Source organism: Passer montanus, unplaced genomic scaffold, assembly GCF_014805655.1.
Source record: "Passer montanus isolate IOZ18808 unplaced genomic scaffold, ASM1480565v1 scaffold3, whole genome shotgun sequence".
In the NCBI taxonomy this organism is placed as follows: Eukaryota; Metazoa; Chordata; class Aves; order Passeriformes; family Passeridae; genus Passer; species Passer montanus.
This window is the reverse complement of record NW_024367707.1, coordinates 491,394-512,469: the sequence shown is the minus strand read 5'-3', so window position 1 is coordinate 512,469 and position 21,076 is coordinate 491,394. Positions and strand designations below refer to the sequence as shown.

Genomic DNA, 21,076 nt, shown 5'->3' with positions numbered 1-21,076 from the left:
CTCTTGGCTTTTAAGGTGATCTGTTTATTTCAGAAACACACTGTCTGGTGAAACCCAATGACAACTTGATTTAAAAAAAAAAAAGATGAAAGAGGAAATATTTGATTGAGGGAACCATGGCATCTCTAGACCAGAGAACATCACAGTTAGGACGAGATGTGGCAGATCATATGGAGAGGAGATCATGGGTGGAGACAGCCTCCAAAGTGAAATGCTAGTATGCAGAGCCTGGTCTGACTTGCTAAAACCTTGGGATCACAAATTCTCCAAACAGCACCCACACCAGAGCCCCCATGGGAGACCCTGAACCCCTGACTGCTTGCTGTGCCTGGTGGCTGAACATGCTGTGGGTCTGTGGTAGCAGGTCAGCACATGAATGTGCCAGTGTGATTTGTGTTTCCATGACTATGAAGGCAGTCATCATACTAGGCAAGATGGATGTTTTGTATGATTAAGACATTAGTAGTAAGATATATGACAAAAACTGGAATATTGTTCAATGTGATAAAGGATAGTGTAACTCCAGATGACTTTTATTAGTTATTATCCAATTAATCCATCAGCTTCTCTGCAAAGTAGTTAAAGGTGCAGAATTTTATGCCCTGTAACACACACCCTTTACAACCTGATCATCTAGCAGCCAGCTATCATCTAGATCCCTGACATATTTCCTGCTTGTGACCTAGGGAAAAATGCTTCACTGATTGCTTTAATTGCAACTTTCTAGAGACAATTTTTCACATTTTCCATGTTTTTATAATATTCTCACTTCATGAGCATATTCTTCAGTTCTAACTGCTGCTAGGAGATGCATCACTTAAACTTTACTCTTTTAATATGGTATACTACTTTTAATATGGTATTTTAATATGATAGTAAATATACATATGGTGTACTATAGGATATCATATAGTATACTCTGTTAATATAGTATACTAAAATAATATCTGATATTTTCTAAATCAAAATTAGCAGGACCAGGGCAGTGATGGCCCCTCTGTACTTGACACTGGTGAGGCCACTTCTCAAGTGCCGCATCCTGTTCTAGGCCCCTCAGTACAAGAAAGACACTGAAGTGTTGGGGCCCAGAGAAGGGTAACAGAGCTGAGGAAGGGTCTGAGGGAGCTGTGGGTGTTCATCCTGGAGAAAAGGAGGCTCAGGGAAGACCTTATTGCTCTCTGCAACTTTTTTCACTGAATGAGTTGTCAAGCATTGTAACAAGCATGGGAAAAGGCTGCCCAAGAAGTGAAGTCACCATCCCTGGAATTATTCAGGAAGTCACTGGACATCAAAAAGACCAAAAGTTGGGCTTTTCCAGCCTTAGTGATTCTATGATTTCCTACAGAAATAGTCAGGTAAGAATAGAAACACTAACTTATCCTGGGTGAATAATTGAATAATCAGTACAGAGTACAGAGTGCATAGACCAACTCAAATACTTGCTGATTTAAGTAGAAAATAAAGATGAAAAAATAGTCAAAAGAAACATGTACTGGGTTCTTTCTCATAGGCAAAAATACAAGAAGGAACTGTTTGGATGATGTTTCACTATTCAAAAGCATGAGATGAGATAGTAAACAGCATAAGTGATAACCTTATGTAAGGAGATTGTGATTCACCTTTATAGGTGCATTCCCTTCTTCTTTTGAGTTCTTTCCTCATCTTTTCAGCACAGCTCCTGTTTCTGACCCTAAATATTATCATTTGGATTCAATTCGTCTTGATTTGTTCTATGAGGACACCTTTTGAATGTGTATTTGTCAGAACTATAGAAAACCTTGCTGTCTACAAGCCCTGTGTATTGCCCATAGCTGAATCAAGCCTTGCCTTTCCTCCCTCTGTGCACTCTGACCAGTTGCCTTAAGAATTCCTCCCTTTAGGTTTTATATCTTAGGCAAACACAGTGTTTAAAAATTCTGTGAGAAACTGATTGAGATTTTTCGGTGCATTTTGCCTCAACTTTTTCAGTACTTTAGAGTCATTGCTATCAGTGGCAAGATAACCTCTCTTCTTTTTAAGTAGGGATTTTTAATGTTTCATGCAGTAATGGTATACAATTCTGTAATGGAACCCCGTTTCTACCTGTGGTGATAAACTGTGTTGCTTATACCTGATTGCATTATGTGTCTCATGCCTGAGTTCATTGTACAAAATGCCAAATGGGCCTTTAGATTATTTTTTTTCCCAAAGAAAAGCAGTTCTTGACTTAAAATGCCAGTTTTCATATGATTGTTGACTACAGAGAAAAGAAAAAAAAAACCAACACATTTGAAAATTGCCATAATATTTTTTTTTTTCAATTCAGGACTCAGTAACTGTTATTAGATAGAATATACAGAACATTCAGAGCTTGTTTCATGCACAGACACAGCCTCATAGACTGATTGATCCTGCAGCCAAAGACTGGGCTAAAAAAATAAATAAATAAAAAAGAACAGTCTAATTTAATATGTTTTTAGAACGGTGCTTACCTGTGTCTTGGTCAATACTTATAGCTTTCAATAGAATTTCAAGTGCAATTACTACTTATTAAAATTTATTATTGCTATTCTCAGGGAGTCATGTCAGGCTTTGCTTGTTGGGGTTTTTTTTAATGTAAAGGATCATATTGTTACCAGTAGTTTAGGATATAAAGTAAACATACATACACACACACACATATATATATACACACAAACCACATATAGGTATATTTTCAATGAACTTATTTTTATATATATTTAAAACTGTACCAGACTGAACAGAAGAAATTGCTTATTTCATCCTCTTCTCATAAAGTCATAGTTTCAATAGAACCAACACCAAGTATTTGGGCACACAAAAAGCATCCTGTTTTTAAGTCAGCAATATATGCTCTCACACTAATATTGGCAGGATTTAAATGTGATGGGCTTAAACTGGCAAATCAATCAAACACACTGTGAAAAGCAAATCGAAGAGAAAAATGGCTATCCTGTGCAATAACACCTGTCATGTACATCATTGAAAAAAGTGGAAGTATAGCAAAGTCATTGATATGAGCATCAATATTTAATAAGACTGGGATACAAAAACATGGAAGAAAAAAAGGTACCAAAGCAGAGAAAAAAAATTTAAAAAAAAATTAATAATAATAAAGCTGCTTTAATAATTCTCTAAGCAAAAACCTAATAGGATGTCTATGTCAATTTTGCCACTGCTGTTGATAAATAACTGCAGCTATCATGTGCAAGGTGACAACTTTTTTCCCTTGAGAACTCCCAAATATAAGATCAGAGAAACAATGGAGGAAAGCAGCAATAAAAATAATAGATATTCTTGAAGTGTTGGTCCAGAAACATTCCCAAAATCTGATGGAGCCACTTGCTATATAAAAGGCAGATACGAAAGGTTCTGCACAAATACAGTTATTTGCAACCACTTAAAAGTAAGATTGTTTCTTAGTAAGACCAACTTTCATAATATTACTTCTTCATGGCAAGTACGACCTAAAATATAGGCAATGGTTTAAAGAAATTAACATCAACAGCAGTTGCATTTGATCCAGTTGTAATATCACCCTTTGAAGGAACTGAAAGTCTTGGTACACAACACAGATACCTCAAAGCATAACAAAAAATGTAATACACAAAAATACAACTCCTTATTGGACTGGGGTGGGTCATCTCATCATCACCAACACTGATACATCAACACTCAAAAATGCAGTCTGTAACACTGATGTTGTCTGCCCAAAACTAAATACTTTGTGGTTTGAAGAGTTTTCTTAGTTTTGGGTTGCCTGGCAGTTTTATTACCTCTAAGGCACACTTTTTAAAAATGTTTTATGCATTTAAACACATGGGAGGAATTGCCAAACCTCCTGGTGTCAAAGATAGACTATAAAACAGGATATATGTGTGACAGGCACAAATTGCACCCACTGTCTCAGGCAGAGGGGGTTTCGGGATGCTACAGAGCAGCAGGGGAGGGCAGGAGCCACTGGAGATGCTACCCCAGGGGTGCAGGTGAGGAGCTGGGCTGGTGACAAGGTTCTCCCTTGCCTTCAGCTTCACTGACTAACAGGGTGTTGCACTCACACAAGGACAGATGCTGGATTTATGTGATGCAGAAAGATCAGGGAAGAGAGATCCACCACTCCTAAATGTACAAGCTTGCACCTGCTATTCTACTCTCTTCATTGATCCTGAGAGATGTGATTAATCTTTTTCAGACAGGGAGAATGCTCAGGGTTATTTGCCTGAGCATCACTAAGTTTCCATAACATTCAGACAAATGTGGACAATAGCTCAAAAATTGCTTCTTTCTTCTAGTTTTATTTTTGAATTTCCAAAGAATAATGTGAATCCACTAAAGTCTTATTTGTCTGCATGAAGTTTTGCTTTTAAGATTCTGAAGATGATTAGATGCAATAGTAATGAATTCTGAGCACGGAAATGATGATGTCTACTGCCAGCAACAATCATGCAAATTTGTAAATGTTTACAAATTCACAAGCTGACATATGCACCACTGAGACCAATATTGTAGAGCTATATTTAGCTTGTTCCTAGTCCTCTCTCAAGATACATATACAATAATGACTTGAAGTGAAAAACTTTATTTAGATTAATGTATTTTGCTTAAACTGCAACAAAAAAGAATGGCAGTTTGAACAGAAATCTAGGAGGTATAAGAGCAAATGTGAGGAGGAAAAGGTAAAAGGTCTCAATAAACATAACTTGATTATTTTTTCCCTTAGTAAAACATATTACAAATGAAAGTCCAGTGCCCTCTATTGCCAGCAGTAGTGATTACATTGCTTACTTGGCATTTCAGGGAAGCTCTTGTTATTCTACAAGAGTCCATAAAAACAAGAACACAAAGCCAAATAATTTTAACATAATAAAAATGCATGTATTTTAGTCCTCCTATTTTTACTATTTCACTCAGAAATTTCAGATTTTATGATGCAATACTGCATCACCTTAGAAGTCTTTACAAGGTAGTCTGTATTCACTCAGACATTTCTAATGGTGAAAGTGTTTTGTCATGGAGATGCTCATTGTTTCAGATAATACACTTGCACAGGTGTTAGAAGGGAAGTAATTTTCATGGAACACATTTTAAGTCTTAAAATTTGATTTGGAGAAGTAACATAGTCTTTGCACATGCAAAAACCCAAAAGATACTGAGAATATCTTCACAATCTTCAGTGGCCCTACTGCAGCAGTGACAGATTTAATTCTCTCTGATTAATGGGGATTTCCTCCTCCACGGGCTGCTGCTCTCAGGGGCAGGATGTCTGTGGCATCAGAGCTAAGGAATAGGATTGGGCTTTGAGATGGGTATAGTTCTGCTGGGGAAAGAGACCAATTTCCCCATGGAGAAGCTGCTCCTGAACTGTAGCTAATTTTGAATTTATGCCCAGTAAGGCAAAGCAGAGGAAACATGTCAGTGCTTGTACAGTCATGGGAGCAGACAGAAGTCAGCCTCACTTGCAAGAAAAAGGTCTTTTGAGATACACAGCCAGCAGCCTCAGCTCCACCAAAAGATTTGCAGATAATGAGGTGGAAGGAGAAGTTTCACTTATCATCAAAGTGAAAATTAATCTGGTCTCCAAAAGCTGTCTTGTTAAACTGCAATCATTTAGACATTTTTTTGGGGGAAAAAAAAGCCTACAACAGGAAAAATTGTAAAGTCTCCTGGTAATGGGAGAAGGTTCTAGAGGAGAAATATTAGAAAATCTCTTCACTTCAGGCACACAGAAAAAAAAAAAAAATCTTCACTGTCTTAGCATTAATTTAAATAAAACCCTAAAATGCAACCACAACCAATATAGAGACATTTTGATTCACTTTTTGTTAATGCCAAATGTCCATCTTTGTGACTTTGAAGCCAAAGCAAAACAAATTTTTCTCCTCTCTAGGCTTTCAGTGAAAGGGCTCTTTTCTGTACTGACAATTTACAAAGCATCTCCAGCTGTGTGCCAGTCAGGCTTCTGATGTTACCAAGAACCGGAAAAAAAGAGAAATCCTCCCTCTTAAACTCTGCTTTGGTTTTGTCACGCTGCATTGTGACACCCCACACCTTCTGGTGCTCCTTGCTCTCACAGGCAGTGATAGCAGAAAATCTCTATCTCCAGAGCTCAGGCCCCTACACTGGGCAAAATTAAATATTTATAAACAACAAATGCATTATTTAGGGAGATACTTTCTAGGTACTTTACCACGAGTAAGCTAAAAATTTGGTTTTTAAACAAATTATAAAAAGTCAAGAAATTAGTTAAACTGAAAGCTTGCATGCAGTATTGATGCTATGTGCAAAATTCAATGCATGAGGATCTTTGCTGTCTTTAAACTGTGTCTGTTTCTGTTCTTAGTAATGTTCTGTTCATGACAAATTACTTGGTCATATAAAAAAAGATATAAAAATATATTAATAGATAGTACAAGTTCCAGAATGAAATTCTAAGTAAAATAAATAGCAATATTGCCATCGATATTATTTTTTAAAGTACAGTGAAAATAATTGATAGTAATTTTTTGTTTCAAAGGTAATTTAACTGAAGTATAATAAATATTTAAATAGCAATTTGACATTTCATTTCATCATAAAAAAATATGCAGAATATAGAACACTAATAGGTTATGCTATAGATACAGAGATAGATAAATGTAAATAATTCTGAGCATGTGTATTGCCTAATACTTCCTTATGTATTCTGGAGATATTAAAAAAAAAAAGAAGAATTCTTAATACTTAGAAATGCAAATGTGTTTTCTACACCAGGTTTAAACATCAGTTGGTTTCAAAAGCTTTTTCTTTAATGATACACAATGGAAATGATGGGTCTTTGGTGTGTCCTTGCAAGATGTATTATAAAAAGGTTACTGGCACAAGAAAGCCTGGGATTTTAAAACAGGATGTGTCCCAAGGGTAGAGTTGATCACACAGAGCTGCAATTCAAAATTAAGAACTATTAAATTTCCATGAGAGTTCTGGTTATTTGCCATACTGCAGCAAATAATTGGGCTCCCACCTTAGGAAGCTGTTCTTTCTCATCACTTTTACTGTAGCACTTAGAAAGTCTGGCAACAGACATCAAACAGAGTAATTAGGTACTTAGGATGAATAAACATCAATCATGGTCTCTAACCAATAACAAATAATACCAACAAATATTTTTTTTTTGTTCAGATTTATCACAGATTATACAATTTTAAGTCTATCAGGTTTTTTGAGAGTTTTCTTTCAAAAGAAAAAAAAATTCTGAGGCTGCTCACAAGGTATTTTTCATATTTAATTAATGAACTGACTTAACATCTGCCATACTAATTTTTAATGTGTGAACCTTAAAGAACTGGTAGAAGTTTAAACGCAGACAAAATTTCAAAATTTTACTAACAGTCCATCTTTTGTTTGCCCTGAAATCAATGTTCTTATATGTTCTTACATGTGATCCTCCTTTACACGTATCTCCAAATTTGTGTTCCTTAGATGAACAGAGCAAAGTTTCTTTCTGGTGAAATTCAGCAGAACTCTAATATTCTAATGGCAACCTGGAGCTCAGCAAACTTTTATTTATCTTGTTTCTCCAACAGGCTTTTGTCCAGACACAAAATTTTCTGTGAATGCCTAAAGCAGCAAAAACAAACTTCCAAACAAACTTCTCTGAACTTCTCTACAATGACACAAAGTTTTATTCTGCAAAGCCAGCACTGATTCTGGATTCTACAACACTGATTCTGCAACACCAGCACACCTTACTGATAGCTTTTATCACCTGAAGCAATTATGGATCTTTTCTGGTCTTGTAGACATGCATATGCAACTATTGTTCTGATTTCATAAAATAGAACATACCAGCAGATATCAGTGCAGTTTGAACACACTGATCAGAATCTCAAAGTATAGCATTTAATTCTAATTTTCCTACTAGTCATCCACTCATCTAAGCAGCTGTCTTCATTTGACATATAGGTTAGCTGTCCAGAAATCAGTTTGGAGACAGCTAATATTGAACATTTTAATCTGTGTTTTTGTGATTTGTTGCCAAAATCCATCCCTCCCTTCAGCTCCTCTTCTTGGTTATTAACTGTTGTCCAGAAGTATGGCTAAAGACAGATTATTCACAGGGGTAAAAACATTTCCATGGAAGCAGCGCCTTAAAAAAGTTGACAAATGAGACTATTCTTGTCTTCACAGAACTTCACCCAGTTACTCTCATCCCAGAGTCGGCACACTGAAATAATTTTTCTGTGAGTCGCTTTTAAAATTTATTTTAATTTGAAGTCATTGTGAGTGATAGCATGGAAAACTGAGCACGTGTGTCAGCAAGTGCAACACTGCAAATTTCTCTATTGGATGTCAGACTTATGGCAGTGCTGTCTCTCTGGACCTCAGCTGTTTGACACACTTCCTCAAAAGACCAGTAAACCGTGCATGCGTGTCAGTCGTTCCTGTTGGCTGATGTGCAGCAGGCACTTAATCTGCAATAACAAGAGACCACTAAAGAGTCTTGAATAATTTCAGCTTGTCCATGGGCTCAAGAAGGTGAAAAGAACTGAGACCATCACCACAACTGCTATGATATAAGCCACACACAAACCCTGAGTAATTAAGTTGTTTTAACTGCTGTGCAGTTTGACTAAACTTGTAAGCAATGCCCTCTTGTGTGTTTCCTTTATCCCTGCATATAACACTTGACTGAACAATTTAGATGCTATTCTAAACAATTTCATTAGTAAAAGGTGTGTTTAATTTTGCTGTTATTTACTAGCCACATATACTTTAAATGAAACTGTCAACCTTAGTTTTTTGCCACAAGTTGCATCATTAATGCGTTTCTTCACATCACCACACAAGAATGGAAATTCCACAGTCACCACACAAAGAACTATATCAAAATGTTTCCATCTGCCCATAAAAAGGTGTTATTTTTCAAAACTGAAATTCTCCACAAAAAGGAGAACTATCAAATGATCTTTGTTTTTCATAAAGCTAAGTCATGTAACATTTGGTATCCTTTTCATCTATTTTCATATTCTGATTCTTCAATAACAAATGGAAGAAAATACAAGCATGAGGTAAAGTAACCATAAAAAATTATCCACTTTTTTCCTCCCCAAACCTAATGTGCTTTATTTTCTGACACTTCTTAGAGATTAATCATTACAGTATTAACATGAAAAAGTCCATTGTCACATATTATGTCTTTGATTTTGTAGTGGAACTTTCTATTCTTTTGCAGCAGAAAGGTGGAAGACCTACTTAAACCTCTGAAATTGCAAGTGATTTTATCCATATCTGTTATTTGCTATCATAGATTTGAAAGCTCCTTTACGAACTGTTATAAAACCCACTTATAGGTTCAGCTTTGACTTCAAACTAGCCATAAGGGTATACCCTAAAATTCAAGCTGCCAAAGTTTACTAGCTCAAAGTTTACCAGCTGCCAAAGTTTATTAGCTCATGTTCTCTTCTGTACTAACAATAGATACTTTTACATTAATGCTGACATTAAACTTGTCAACAATTTGACATTCTCTCTCTAATGAGGGAACAAAAAATTGTCCAAATTTCTTTAGTCAAAGACATTTACTCTTTCTTTTTTCATGTTGGGAGTTGCTTTTGTATTTTTTACTTTTTTTTTCTGGGTTTTTCATGTTTTCCTTATGGAATTAGTTGGCATATACAAGCTCTTTCCTATATCCAAGTAACAAGTATTTCTATCTTCATTAGCACATTCTGTTTTGAAGCCTATTATGCAATGAATGAGACAAAATGTTTAACCAGTGAAGCAACATAAAATCATTTATAATGGGGTACAGGCACTGTTAAGGTAATTGTTCTGTCTGTTCCCAAGTCCCAGCTGACAGCTGCTACACTTGCAGGACTGTGACAGATTTGCACTCTCCCAAAACACTTAGTTCAGGATTTCAGTAATATCCAATTTTAAAAGCTGGTATCTGAGAAAAAACTGTCATACCCAGGACCAGACATATCTCTAGTGGGAGATCTAATTACAGTTCTATTATTAAAAACTAGGTTATAATACTTTCTTTTAATATCATTATGTATGCCATGCAGAACTTAATTATTTTATAAATAAACTTCATCTGAGGTCAAAAAACCTTCTTCCTGAATAAAATTATATTAAATTATTATGTTCCACATTTAAAAAATTGTTTTAAGCTTTAACTTATTGCATGCCATTTAGATGTAAACCAAGAAGGTTCACTCAAGAAAGTCACATCCCATGTCTATGATTGCAAAGGGGAAAAGACAGGTCTCTTGGATTACCTTCTCCCATTTTTCTTATACTTTAAATGTACTATTTTATCTCACAAACACTGAAATCCAACTTTTGGCCCTTCCTACTGAAACTTTGATTTTCTTATAGACAAGTCACATACTGTAATTCTCAAGACCCAGATTTTCTGCATAATCCATAACCTGGCTAGCAAAAGTAAGAACTAGAGAGAAACCTGCCCTTTTGAGCAACTGTAAGAGGGACCTGAAAAATTTATTGTCCCCACTTTTTTGATTTAGTTAGGTAGAGCACCCTACCCAACTTGCTAAAAAAGTCTGAAGAGAGACATAGCCTCACCCACAGCAATTGAAATATTGCTGACCTTTCTACTATCTGTTCCTAGATACCCTTTCACAGACTTCTCGGTAACACCCCAAAGGTTTTAGGTTCTGCACATCTCAGAGAGAAAACTGTCAACATGGTGTGGCTGAAAGTTTGTTATGGATTTTGAGTTGGGGATTTGAGTCCATAGCTAAGAGGTATCAGACTTCACTGCTAAACTTGAGGCATCTGAGTGAAGCATCTCCACATGATCCAACAGAAATGTCACTGTGGGCATGGCCAGAGGAAGGACAACTTTCCTCCCCCAAAGGTAAAAATTATATGTGGGCTCTCAAGTTATGCTGATGGCACATAAATCACACAATTATTTTTTCAATTCTTTACAGCTTCTCACTTTAAAAGCATTATTTGCGTTTACATCACAAGTCATGTGAATCAACTTGCAAATCTGAGTGTTTTGAAAGCTCAGTCCAAGAATAAATGCACTGAGACACAGGTGCTCTAGACACTGAATTTTTAGGAAAGTAATGCAGCTCTTTGGGGAGAAATCCACTCTACACCCAACACAAATGAATCTTCTTCTAAATGAAGATTTAGAATATTTAGAAGTGGGGTTTCTTTTAACTATATAAAAATGGGGGGTTTTGCATATGGAAGGTAGTTGATGGGAGAGAATTATCTTACATAATTTAATTTAACCCTAAATATTTTACAGCTAATTAGTGACCTGGATTTCAATTTTCACAAATAGCAGAAATGAATGATGTCATACACTTCTCTGCCTTAATTCCAACCCTGCAGGCTAATCTACTCAAGACAGCACCCCTAGAACTGCATAGGATTGAATAAAAAGCAATTCTGCAATGAAAGTAATTCATTTAGCACTTTTACAAAGCTGACAATGATGAGAAATCACTAACAAGGAGTAGCCTGCTAACTGAAATCGATTCCACAGCTAGAAACAGAGATGGATTTGAACCACTGCAAACAAGCCAGAAGAGGGATAAACTAGTTTTTATATGGAAATCCACCTTCAGGTCTTGAAGATCACCTCTCTGAGCTGTTAGAAGAGGGAGAAACATTGTCCTGGGACTACAGAGCAAGACCTCCTGTATTTCTGCCCTAAAAACCCCAGAAAGAAGTAATTTCTTCAAGATTAAAAGATCAATAGTTTTTTGATAGGTTAAACAAGAACACCCTGTCCAAAAAACCCAGGTCATGCTTCAGGCAAATAAAAATTTAAGTCATAATATTTAGGAGGTTTTTCTCAGAGCCCAAATTAAGTAGACAGAGATTAATACTTTTACAAATATATGCTTACAAATGCATTTTCACATGCAACTAAAAATAATGTTATAAAACTCAAGTAAAAAGTACCTAAACACCATTAAACTACATTTAATAAAAAAAGAATTGGAGGAAAGACTTCTAGATCATTCAGATGAATGAGTCAAACATCACATTAAAAGCATGTGTTGAGAGGTATTTTCTAAACCTTTCATAATTCTTGTTATTCTTCTGCAGACCTGGTCCAAGTTTCCTCAGTAATTGCAGCTTTGCTATTCCATAAAACAATAATTTCTGAGAGAACAATGTTCTAGGAGCATTATATTTTCTTTAGATATAGAAGCAAAACTGTTACTCTTCATTTTCCACAACTATTTCTGTGACCATAAAAAGGCCTAACAGGTAATACATTTGAAATTAGGATATATCAGATGATTGCTGTGGCTACTTATTCATACATGGAAAAGCAAGATTACAAATCATTTGAGCTAAAATCTCACTTTTGCCAAGAAAAATGAAATAATTACATCTTTCACCATCTTTCACCCTCTGTGAAGCACTTCCATTATCACAAACATATTAAAGTTGCTTATTTTTTCTGCAATAGTACCATGTCGTGGATTCATTTTGTTTGTGATTCAACACAGCTCCCAGAGCTTTCCTTTTCTTCATTATTGCCAGCCTAGTTATCCCCCCCTTCTGTATGCATATGTTTTACTGATGTCCTAAACATAATACTTCACAGTTGTCCTGCAATTCATCATTCTCCAAGACAGTATTTCATCCTCATCCAGTCCTTCAAATTGCTGGACATCTCTGCTGTAAAGATGCTGAGCACAAATGTGTGCTAAGTCACTTGAATCAGTACTAGAAAATGCTCTAGACCACAAAAAAACCCTATGGGACTCCCTGATGGACTAAGCGCTGCTGAGCACATTATTCAACATTATGGTGGTTGTATTCAGATTCTCTTAATCCCCTTTTTTAATAAGTAGAATCAGATGGGACACAATCAAAAACCAGACTAAACAGAAGATACATCACAGCTGCAACTATTTCATTGTTGTTTATTACCTGGTAAAATGACAAATGATAGGACTGATTTGTTTTATTATTACTGGCAAATTTAGGTTACTCCTTGTCCTCCAGGAATTTAAAAAAAAAACAAAACAAAAAAAAAAACCAAAAAAACTTTTAGCAAATCAATAGCTCAGGCAGAATTTTTCCTGAGTATTAAAGATAAAATCATTATACACTGCCAGAAGGGCATGCTTTAAATAAACAAGTTAATTTGGTCTTATTTTTCTCCACTCCATTTATGATCTACCATTTTCAAAAACAACTATATCAAAACATATTATAATTTACTTTCATAATTTGTTAACTGGATTGCACCTCTTGTCTCTGACCTTGCTCTTCATTCAGTTTTATTAAAGATGCAATTGCAATTTGAAACAAGAACAGACACGTCTAATAGAGAAAACTCTTTGTACATTAGAAACATAACAAAGAAATCCAAGAAAGAGTAATACTAGTGCATCACTAGTTTGAGAAAAGGTGAAGCAAATTGAGGCAGAGAACATCTTAAGAGAAGAATGGCTTCTTACATTTCAATCACTGATGAAATCAAAGAAATAAAGTTTCAACACTTTTTCTAATAAATCCGTCAACTGCCTTCAGCATTATCTGAGACTTGGAACCGTTATCTTGAAAACTAAGCTTCACTGTAGGAATAACAGGTTTCTTTTTTTTTCTTTTTTTTAATATACAAAAGCTATTTGCATCAATAAGTAAATAAATATATTACCTTAGCAAAATGTGCATTTATCCATTTTGTGAAAGTTTTCTTTTGAACATCTTCCCGTTCATCTGCCAGAAAAAAAAAAAAGGAAAGTACTTCATTAGAATTATTCCACAAAATAATGCAATATTATTGCTTAATGTTTCAGGTTTGGTTCATTGTAAATTACTAAAAATACTTCAAACACAGGCAGGAAATTTATTTTGATCTATTCTTTAAAAAATGCATCAACACATTCTGAAGGTCTACAGGTCCCCTTCACAGTCATGGTCTATATCTCTAGTTCAACTGACCTATCCTGTGGTTTCTTTTCTTCTGGAAAAGAACATGTTGCACTAAGATCTGAAACACCTTATTGTAATTTTTAATTTCATATTGGTATAAAAACCCCCAAACATGTAATCTGATGCTCTTGGCATGAGGAAACTCTTCTAGTAGAAAAGTACTTGAAAGAACTTTATATGCACCTCCTCAAACTGCTTGAGGAAGTGAAACCTTCTGAACCCCAACAATAGTTCTCCATTGGCAGCCCCTGATGCACCTTATGCCTTTTTTTAACTCGCAACTATTTGCCTGTCACAAATTATCTATTTTTCCTCCAATGGAAAAAGAAAAATAAAAAAGAAGGAAAAAAACCCAATAAAAACAACAAAAAAAACAACCCACACACATATTTGTTCAGCCACACATTAAATTCTTTTTCAATTATTTAATATTAAATATTTGTAGAGGGAGATTATTTATCTTAGGCCTTGATTTCTGTATCTAAGTTATAAGTACAGTTCTCATACTGAAGTGAATTGGAAAAACAAAGGTAAAATTCTACTGTATTTTATATAGGTTGAAAGAGAAAAATTATTTCAAACTAGAACTTTGTAAGCATTTGCTCAAAAATATCTATTAGGCATCATCCCTAAAATACAAAGGACAGATTTCTTTGCTTGGCAAAATAAAATAAACCTCAACTAGAACTGAAGGGCACATGTGGAAAAGGGTGCAGAATGCTTACACTAAAATAAAGTTCACTCAATGCAGCCTTTTGGTTTGCAGTAAAATTCTCTACAGTTGTTTTAAAAAAGGAATGTTAAAATCCCTTCTGAAATGTATAGTAATTAATAACATTAATGGATTCAGCTAAATTTGAATGGCAGGTATAGAGAAGCTAGAAGGGAAATCCATTACATTATTAATGTACTTCGCTTTCCCTCCCTCCACCTGTCCAAAGACCCAAGACAAATTGTTTTTATACAAATGTATTGTTTGCTCTTAAAACCCCAATATTGCTTTAAACATAACTTTCCCAACAGAATGTTTTCAGCTTCAAATATACAATATGCTCATAAAAAAATATTAGTTTGCAAAGTCTCTGTTGCATTATAAAGAAGTACTACATCCTTGAAGGAGCATATTCTGAGCTCAGATGATCTTGAGAAAAAAAAAAAAAAAAGACAACACAATAGTACAACTGGAAACTTGCCATAGGAGACAAGCAATATAAACACTCTGTCACTAATATATATGAGTATTTGCCACAATAAACTTTCTAGAATTCTATTGCTATCTATTCCAAAAACCACTGTCAGTTTCATCCTTTGGCTGAAAGAAATACTTGAATAGTTAAGAGACTCATCTAAAAGCAACAGCATGTGAAGGAGATACATGCTTTTGGTAATACATGATGCTAAAGCTGTTAAAAATTTTATTTTTCCCTGCAAGCAACACTTCTTTCTGTGTTGACTGTAAGTTGTTTATTATATGAGTTTTGTTTCATTCCAGCCACATGCACTATACAGAAGATGAGGGAAGAAAGATACATTTTGTTGGTAGAAGATAAATACTCAATCTGATGTTATATTGCAAACTTCTTCAGCAACTTCATATAAAATATTACACATAAATAGCTGCTTCTCTTTAATCATCTCTGCTAAAACTGCCAAATGCAAATGGGTTCGAAGAATAATGTGGCATTTAGCAAGGGAAAGGAAAAAGAGACAAAATCACCTTTTTCAAACTGTTCAAACAATAATATGTGATATTTTGCAGGTAAAAGAGACAAAAACACCTCTTTAAACTGCTCAAACTTCTGCTTTTCCACCCCAGGCAGCCGTAATGGCATATTTACTAATGGAGTGGGTTGTTTGTTTTAGGGCTTTTTGTTTAGTTGTTTTCCCCATAAAGCTATATGCAAGTTTAACTGCTAGTCACCAATTAACTCATGTCCACTGTGCTAATAAAAAACAGGGTCTCCTGAGAAAAATAAGAGTCAACACCACAATCTGAATGTTTGAAACTTATTCAAAGTCCAGGCAATGCTCTACTACTTTGTAAACACAAACCTATTCAACTGCTGTTATCTTTATACAGAGATCATTGCAAGCACTTTTATCTTTAGGTGCTCGCTCTGACAAGTTTATACCACAACAATTTGTTAGTGACAGCTCCTAACCTAAAAATGAATCCATCTTTTGGTTATGCATGGTATGATTTCCCCATTGTAAACACGATTTTTAGAAAGAGATATTCTCTTAGCCCAGATTTATGGATTGAATGCTTGAGGTGGAAGCTGAATGACATTTATCTAGGTGCTGCAGAAACGTGCCAAGAACACTCTCTGCCACTTTCAGAATGCTGTGTTTATAAGAGATCCTTCAGCAGTGAGCCAGTGAATGTCCTTGGAGGTGCTTTTACTGTGAGACAAGAATAATCAAATGGCCAGGCAGGTAATTCCTTCACCAGTTCAAAGAGTAATATGGTATGTTTATTTCTTTTCTTTCAAGCTGAAAGAATTGCAGAATAGTGTACTGTCTTCAGGTTAGATTTAAACACTGCATGGATCCTGAATTCCTTTATTGCAACAACAATGGGATCCCTTTCCACAGTAAAAATGCTTTTCTCAAATTGATGGACATTGAATGGAATAGGCCTAACCTCATTTTCTGTAGGTTATCAGCTCAGGAAATGAATGGTCTAGAAAAACCCTTCCAGTAAAAAGAGATACTGAGCAGTAAAATTCACCTGATTTTCATGCCCTAGAGCTTCTAGTACCACTGAACAGATCTTGTTTTAACTACAATGCATTCAGAGATGTGTTCTGATGATCACTCAGCTTTGAAACTGTGAATGCAAACCCCTCAGATTAGTTAACTGCACATTTGACTTTTGAAGTATTAGTCCAGGTTAGGCCTCATAATAAATTATGACCCAGAGAGAAAGTGCAGTATTAATGAAGCTAATCATCTGACAAAGGACAGTTCTGACACTTAATCAGGCAGCAAGGCTAATAGAGACAAGTGGCACACTGAAGGATGCTTAGGAACAATCATGATTCAACAGAGCAAAGATGCTATTAATAATGGCAATTGGTCACCATAGAACTTTCCTAGATATACTTAACAGCTCATGTTTGCAACCCACCAATCCAATGCAATTCCCATCTGTCTTCTACATGAAAACTTCCAACATTATGTTATCATCTCTTAGAAACTACTCTTTTTACTAGTCTGTTTTCCACACCACCTTACCCCCTCAAATGCTATCAAACATATTAAATAAAAAATAGTAACAAGACAAAAAATACTTTAAATACCAGTGCACTCTAGATGCTATTCTGAAAGCATACAGAAGTGTTAATAAATCACTAAAAAATAATATTTTTAAAAAAAAATTGATCTTGAAAATACCAAGAAGATTGCAAAATGAACGAAGGTTCAGGAACATACACCACGTATGTCACTACATCATTCCATTTGTATAATAAAAGCCACCTTCCTACAGAAAACATGAAGTAGGGAGAAGAAAATTTGCACTTTTGCATCTTTTCCTTTTTTCTAGGAGATCTTTAACCTGTCAATTCTTGACATACCTGAATAAATATTTCTTTCACTAACTCACAGAATAGCTGAGGCTGTAAGGCACCTCTGAACATCATCTGGTCCAACTGCCCCAACCAAGCAAGGCCACCAAAACCAAATTTTACAGGACCCTGTTGAGTGTGGTTTTTTTGCTATCTCCAAGGATGGAGACTCCACAGTGTCTTTTACTACTGCCACATGAAGACTGCATCTTCAGCCTTCCTGGGCTGTGTTTTCCAATGCAAGTGGCTTAGAAAATTCTTCTCTAGAGTAAGTACACCCCAGTTTTTAAAATTAGAATACATTCAGCAAAATTGTACTGGTACACAAGGAGTATGAGAAATGATCCATGTCCTCATATTATAAGTATCAATTTTAAACAAACAAACAAAAAAATCATTGTCATTATCATGTCAGTAAAGATGTGATATTTGTAGAGTGTTTAAATCACTCAGAGATAGGCAGTGATAGGAGGCTCAGTTGTGGGACAGATTCTATTCAGCCTTCAGCAAGCGATTCCATCACAGGTGCAGGAACACAAACAGGGAAGAAAATATCTTATTCTGTTATCCAGTGTTGCCCTGAGTTAGGTAAACAATAATTGAATAGTTATGCTTTGTTGAGAACCAGAATCTATAAGCAAGAAAGGAGGGGGGAAAAAAGAAGAAAAGAAAAAGAAAACAGAAGAAAAGAATGAAAAAAATTCCCATAATCCGGTGAAAACTTTGAAACAATGGTGTTAAGGCAGGTGTCAATTCCCTCATTCATGGCAACTGCAGGTTCATTGGAACACTGCACTTTAGAGAATAAAACCATCAAAATTGCTATTTGATTTTCCAGCAGCCAAACAATGCAGATTGAGAAAAGGTCAGGATTTTCTTCAGTGAGTGGGAGTGAGTGCCAGCGATGGTGGGAGTACTAGGAACAAAAGAGGCCACAGATATTCACATTATTGATACTCTGGCTCCATCGACTCACTATTCTCAGAGATTTTCAGTACATTGTGACAATACTCTGCCAGTAACTACAGCTGCTGAGAAATGTTCCCTTCCCATTCTTGCTTATCTGAGGGGGGAAGAAGAAATCAATGCAATACAACGACTGAATGATATTTGAGTGGACTAGCTTTGATTTTTAGTCATTGAGGTCATCCAAGACATTCACAGCTGACAGGAAATACAATAGGCTGCTTTGACAGACAGACAAAGAATTTAAGTCTATTGCTCATGTAAGGCAATACAGAACATGCAATTCTTTGTCCATCTTCTATAAATACACTGATGAGCAGTGTGTTGACTTAATCTGAATATTGTTAAAACTCCCTGTTCCCTGTGCTACCCTCTTGAGGCTTTACTGTGGAACCAGAGTCAAATCACCATAATCAAACCATCTCAGGCTTTTCAAAACACTGATGAACCTATTCAAATGCTCAGCAGAAATGGAACACTGAAAGCCCTCGTTAATATAGATTTAAAGAAAAAAAAAAGTACAACTAAATGCTATGAAAAATAGAATTCTGAAATTTTCTGAGAAAGGTTTGGTAAGAGTCAAGGTAAATTCAGGAAATGAACAGGTGTATTCCTAACAAAAAAGACATTGCTCGCCCTGTTTCCTTCAAATAGAGGAACTCAGAGACAGGGATGCTATTTACTCATCAGAGGAGAAAAAAGAGTATATCTTTAAGACCCTACTGCAAGATTTTTACTGACAGATTGGTGTAGCAGATTGAACTACTGAGCTACCTTGCCTAGACTGAACGTCAGGCTGAGGAAACCTTTTATTTTTCTCATTTCATAATGTCAGTTGGAATTTTTCTCTCATTCCAAATGTTTTATGGAAACTGCTTCCTGACTTTTCCCACTTTTTAATTGTTTAAGACACTGCAAGTGTTTATATTAGGTCTCACACTTCGAATCTAACTTTAACTGATTAGTTCTTTAGAGAAAAACTACAGAGTGCTTTTGAGGACCAGTATGGATGTCATGTAAAAAAGGAGCAGGAGCAATACAAAGGATAGAGAACATGACAGCCTGCCAGTGTGGAACAGAAGTTAAAAAAGGAAAGAAAACAAATTCAACAATGACAACTAGAAGAATAACAAGAAAAAAAAAAGAAAAATTTGGAAGGTGTAAGAGGAAGGCAGAAGGGGAAGTAAACACATTTACCCTGGCTTAGCGGGGAAAAAAAGGTAAAAAGACATATGGAAAAGAAGAAATGGGATGGGAACACACATTGATAAACATTTCCTTTCTGGAAAGAAAAAAAGGATATCTGGTAGAAGATCATATTCAGAGAAGCAGTAAATTTGAACAAAAGAACTACTGAAGCATGTGCAGCTTAGTAAAAAAGATTTGACTAGCATCCAGAAGTACCAGAATAATGCAAACAAGCTACATATGACTCCTAAAACAATAACGGGCAGCTGTGAAATGTACACATAGATCTATGTTTGAACAAATTCATGTAATTTGTTCGTGTTTGTTAACTGACCCCCTGCCCTTCTTCCCCTCCGCAATTTCTCAACTCTTTTCCCTAAATAAATTGTAGCACATGGAACTCCCAAGACAAAAGCAGGATCATAATTCCAATGAAATTTAAAAAGAAAAGAAACAGAATGTCAGCTCACATTTTCAGAACATTTTAAGTATACACAACATGGGGCGTTCAGCTCCAGCTCATACACTTGTAATTGTATTCCCATCTGTTGACCTAGTCCTCCACTGGTCCACCACAGACAAATACACTGTGGGAACTGATCCTACGTCCCTATGTCCATGGATTTGACCTGAGGACCTGTAACAAAACACTTGAGTGTCAGGACATCTGCCTCAAGGGCTGGTGACCCACCCCTCCTTACCTTTTCAAGGATAAGGACTTGTAAGAGTTCTGAACCACACTCTACCAAAAATACTCTGTTCTAGTTATTAACAGCTTTGAAAACACAAGCTTAACTGGTTTTGTCTATTGGGGCTTTTTATTATGTTCTAACCAGCAATTAGTTTGGATCCAGTAAATTTTTCCCAAGGGGAATTCACTAGTAAAATGCAACTTAAAAAGCCCCAGTGCTTCACTATATCAGATTTCTCTGCAAAAGATAAATAACTGCTCAAACTTAAACAACTAACCTATCTCTACCTGAGAAGCTGGTGCTTCAAAAGGAGTTCAGTTTATGCCTTAATCTATATGGAAACATATAACAACTATACCTGAGAAGCTAGTGCTTCAAAAGGAGTTCAGTTTATGCCTTATCTACATGGAAAAAAAAATAGTCATTTCTGTGTATAAGTAGTGGCCCCTCTTATGTATTTTTCAATGCCATATACCTATATTGACAAATGAAAAAAAGCCTTGTTAGCATTTCAGTGGAAGCCTATGCTATTTTAGCATCATACCATTGTTATGACAGTATTTTCTGAATACTGTGGAACATATACCTGTAGATGAGGTAATAGATTTGTCTTCACTTAAAGCTCCATGCTAGTTAGAAGGGCTTTACCAGCTGAAACCACTGCTGATTTCTGGAACTTAGAGAATATTGTTAGATTTAATTGTGTTATAATTTTCTTTGCAGTCAGACACCAAT

At 35.6% G+C, this 21,076-nt stretch overlaps 1 protein-coding gene across 4 annotated transcripts in view; it reads right to left on the bottom strand.

Annotated features, from left to right (window-relative positions):
- DMD (dystrophin) overlaps window positions 1–21,076 on the bottom strand; it is a 1,159,435-nt gene that overhangs the window by 860,661 nt on the left and 277,698 nt on the right. For all 4 annotated transcript variants that reach the window (XM_039714180.1, XM_039714179.1, XM_039714182.1 and 1 more), the window contains exon 2: window positions 13,649–13,710. In XM_039714180.1, coding sequence (XP_039570114.1) covers window positions 13,649–13,710 — 62 coding nt within the window. The remainder of the gene's footprint in view (window positions 1–13,648; window positions 13,711–21,076) is intronic.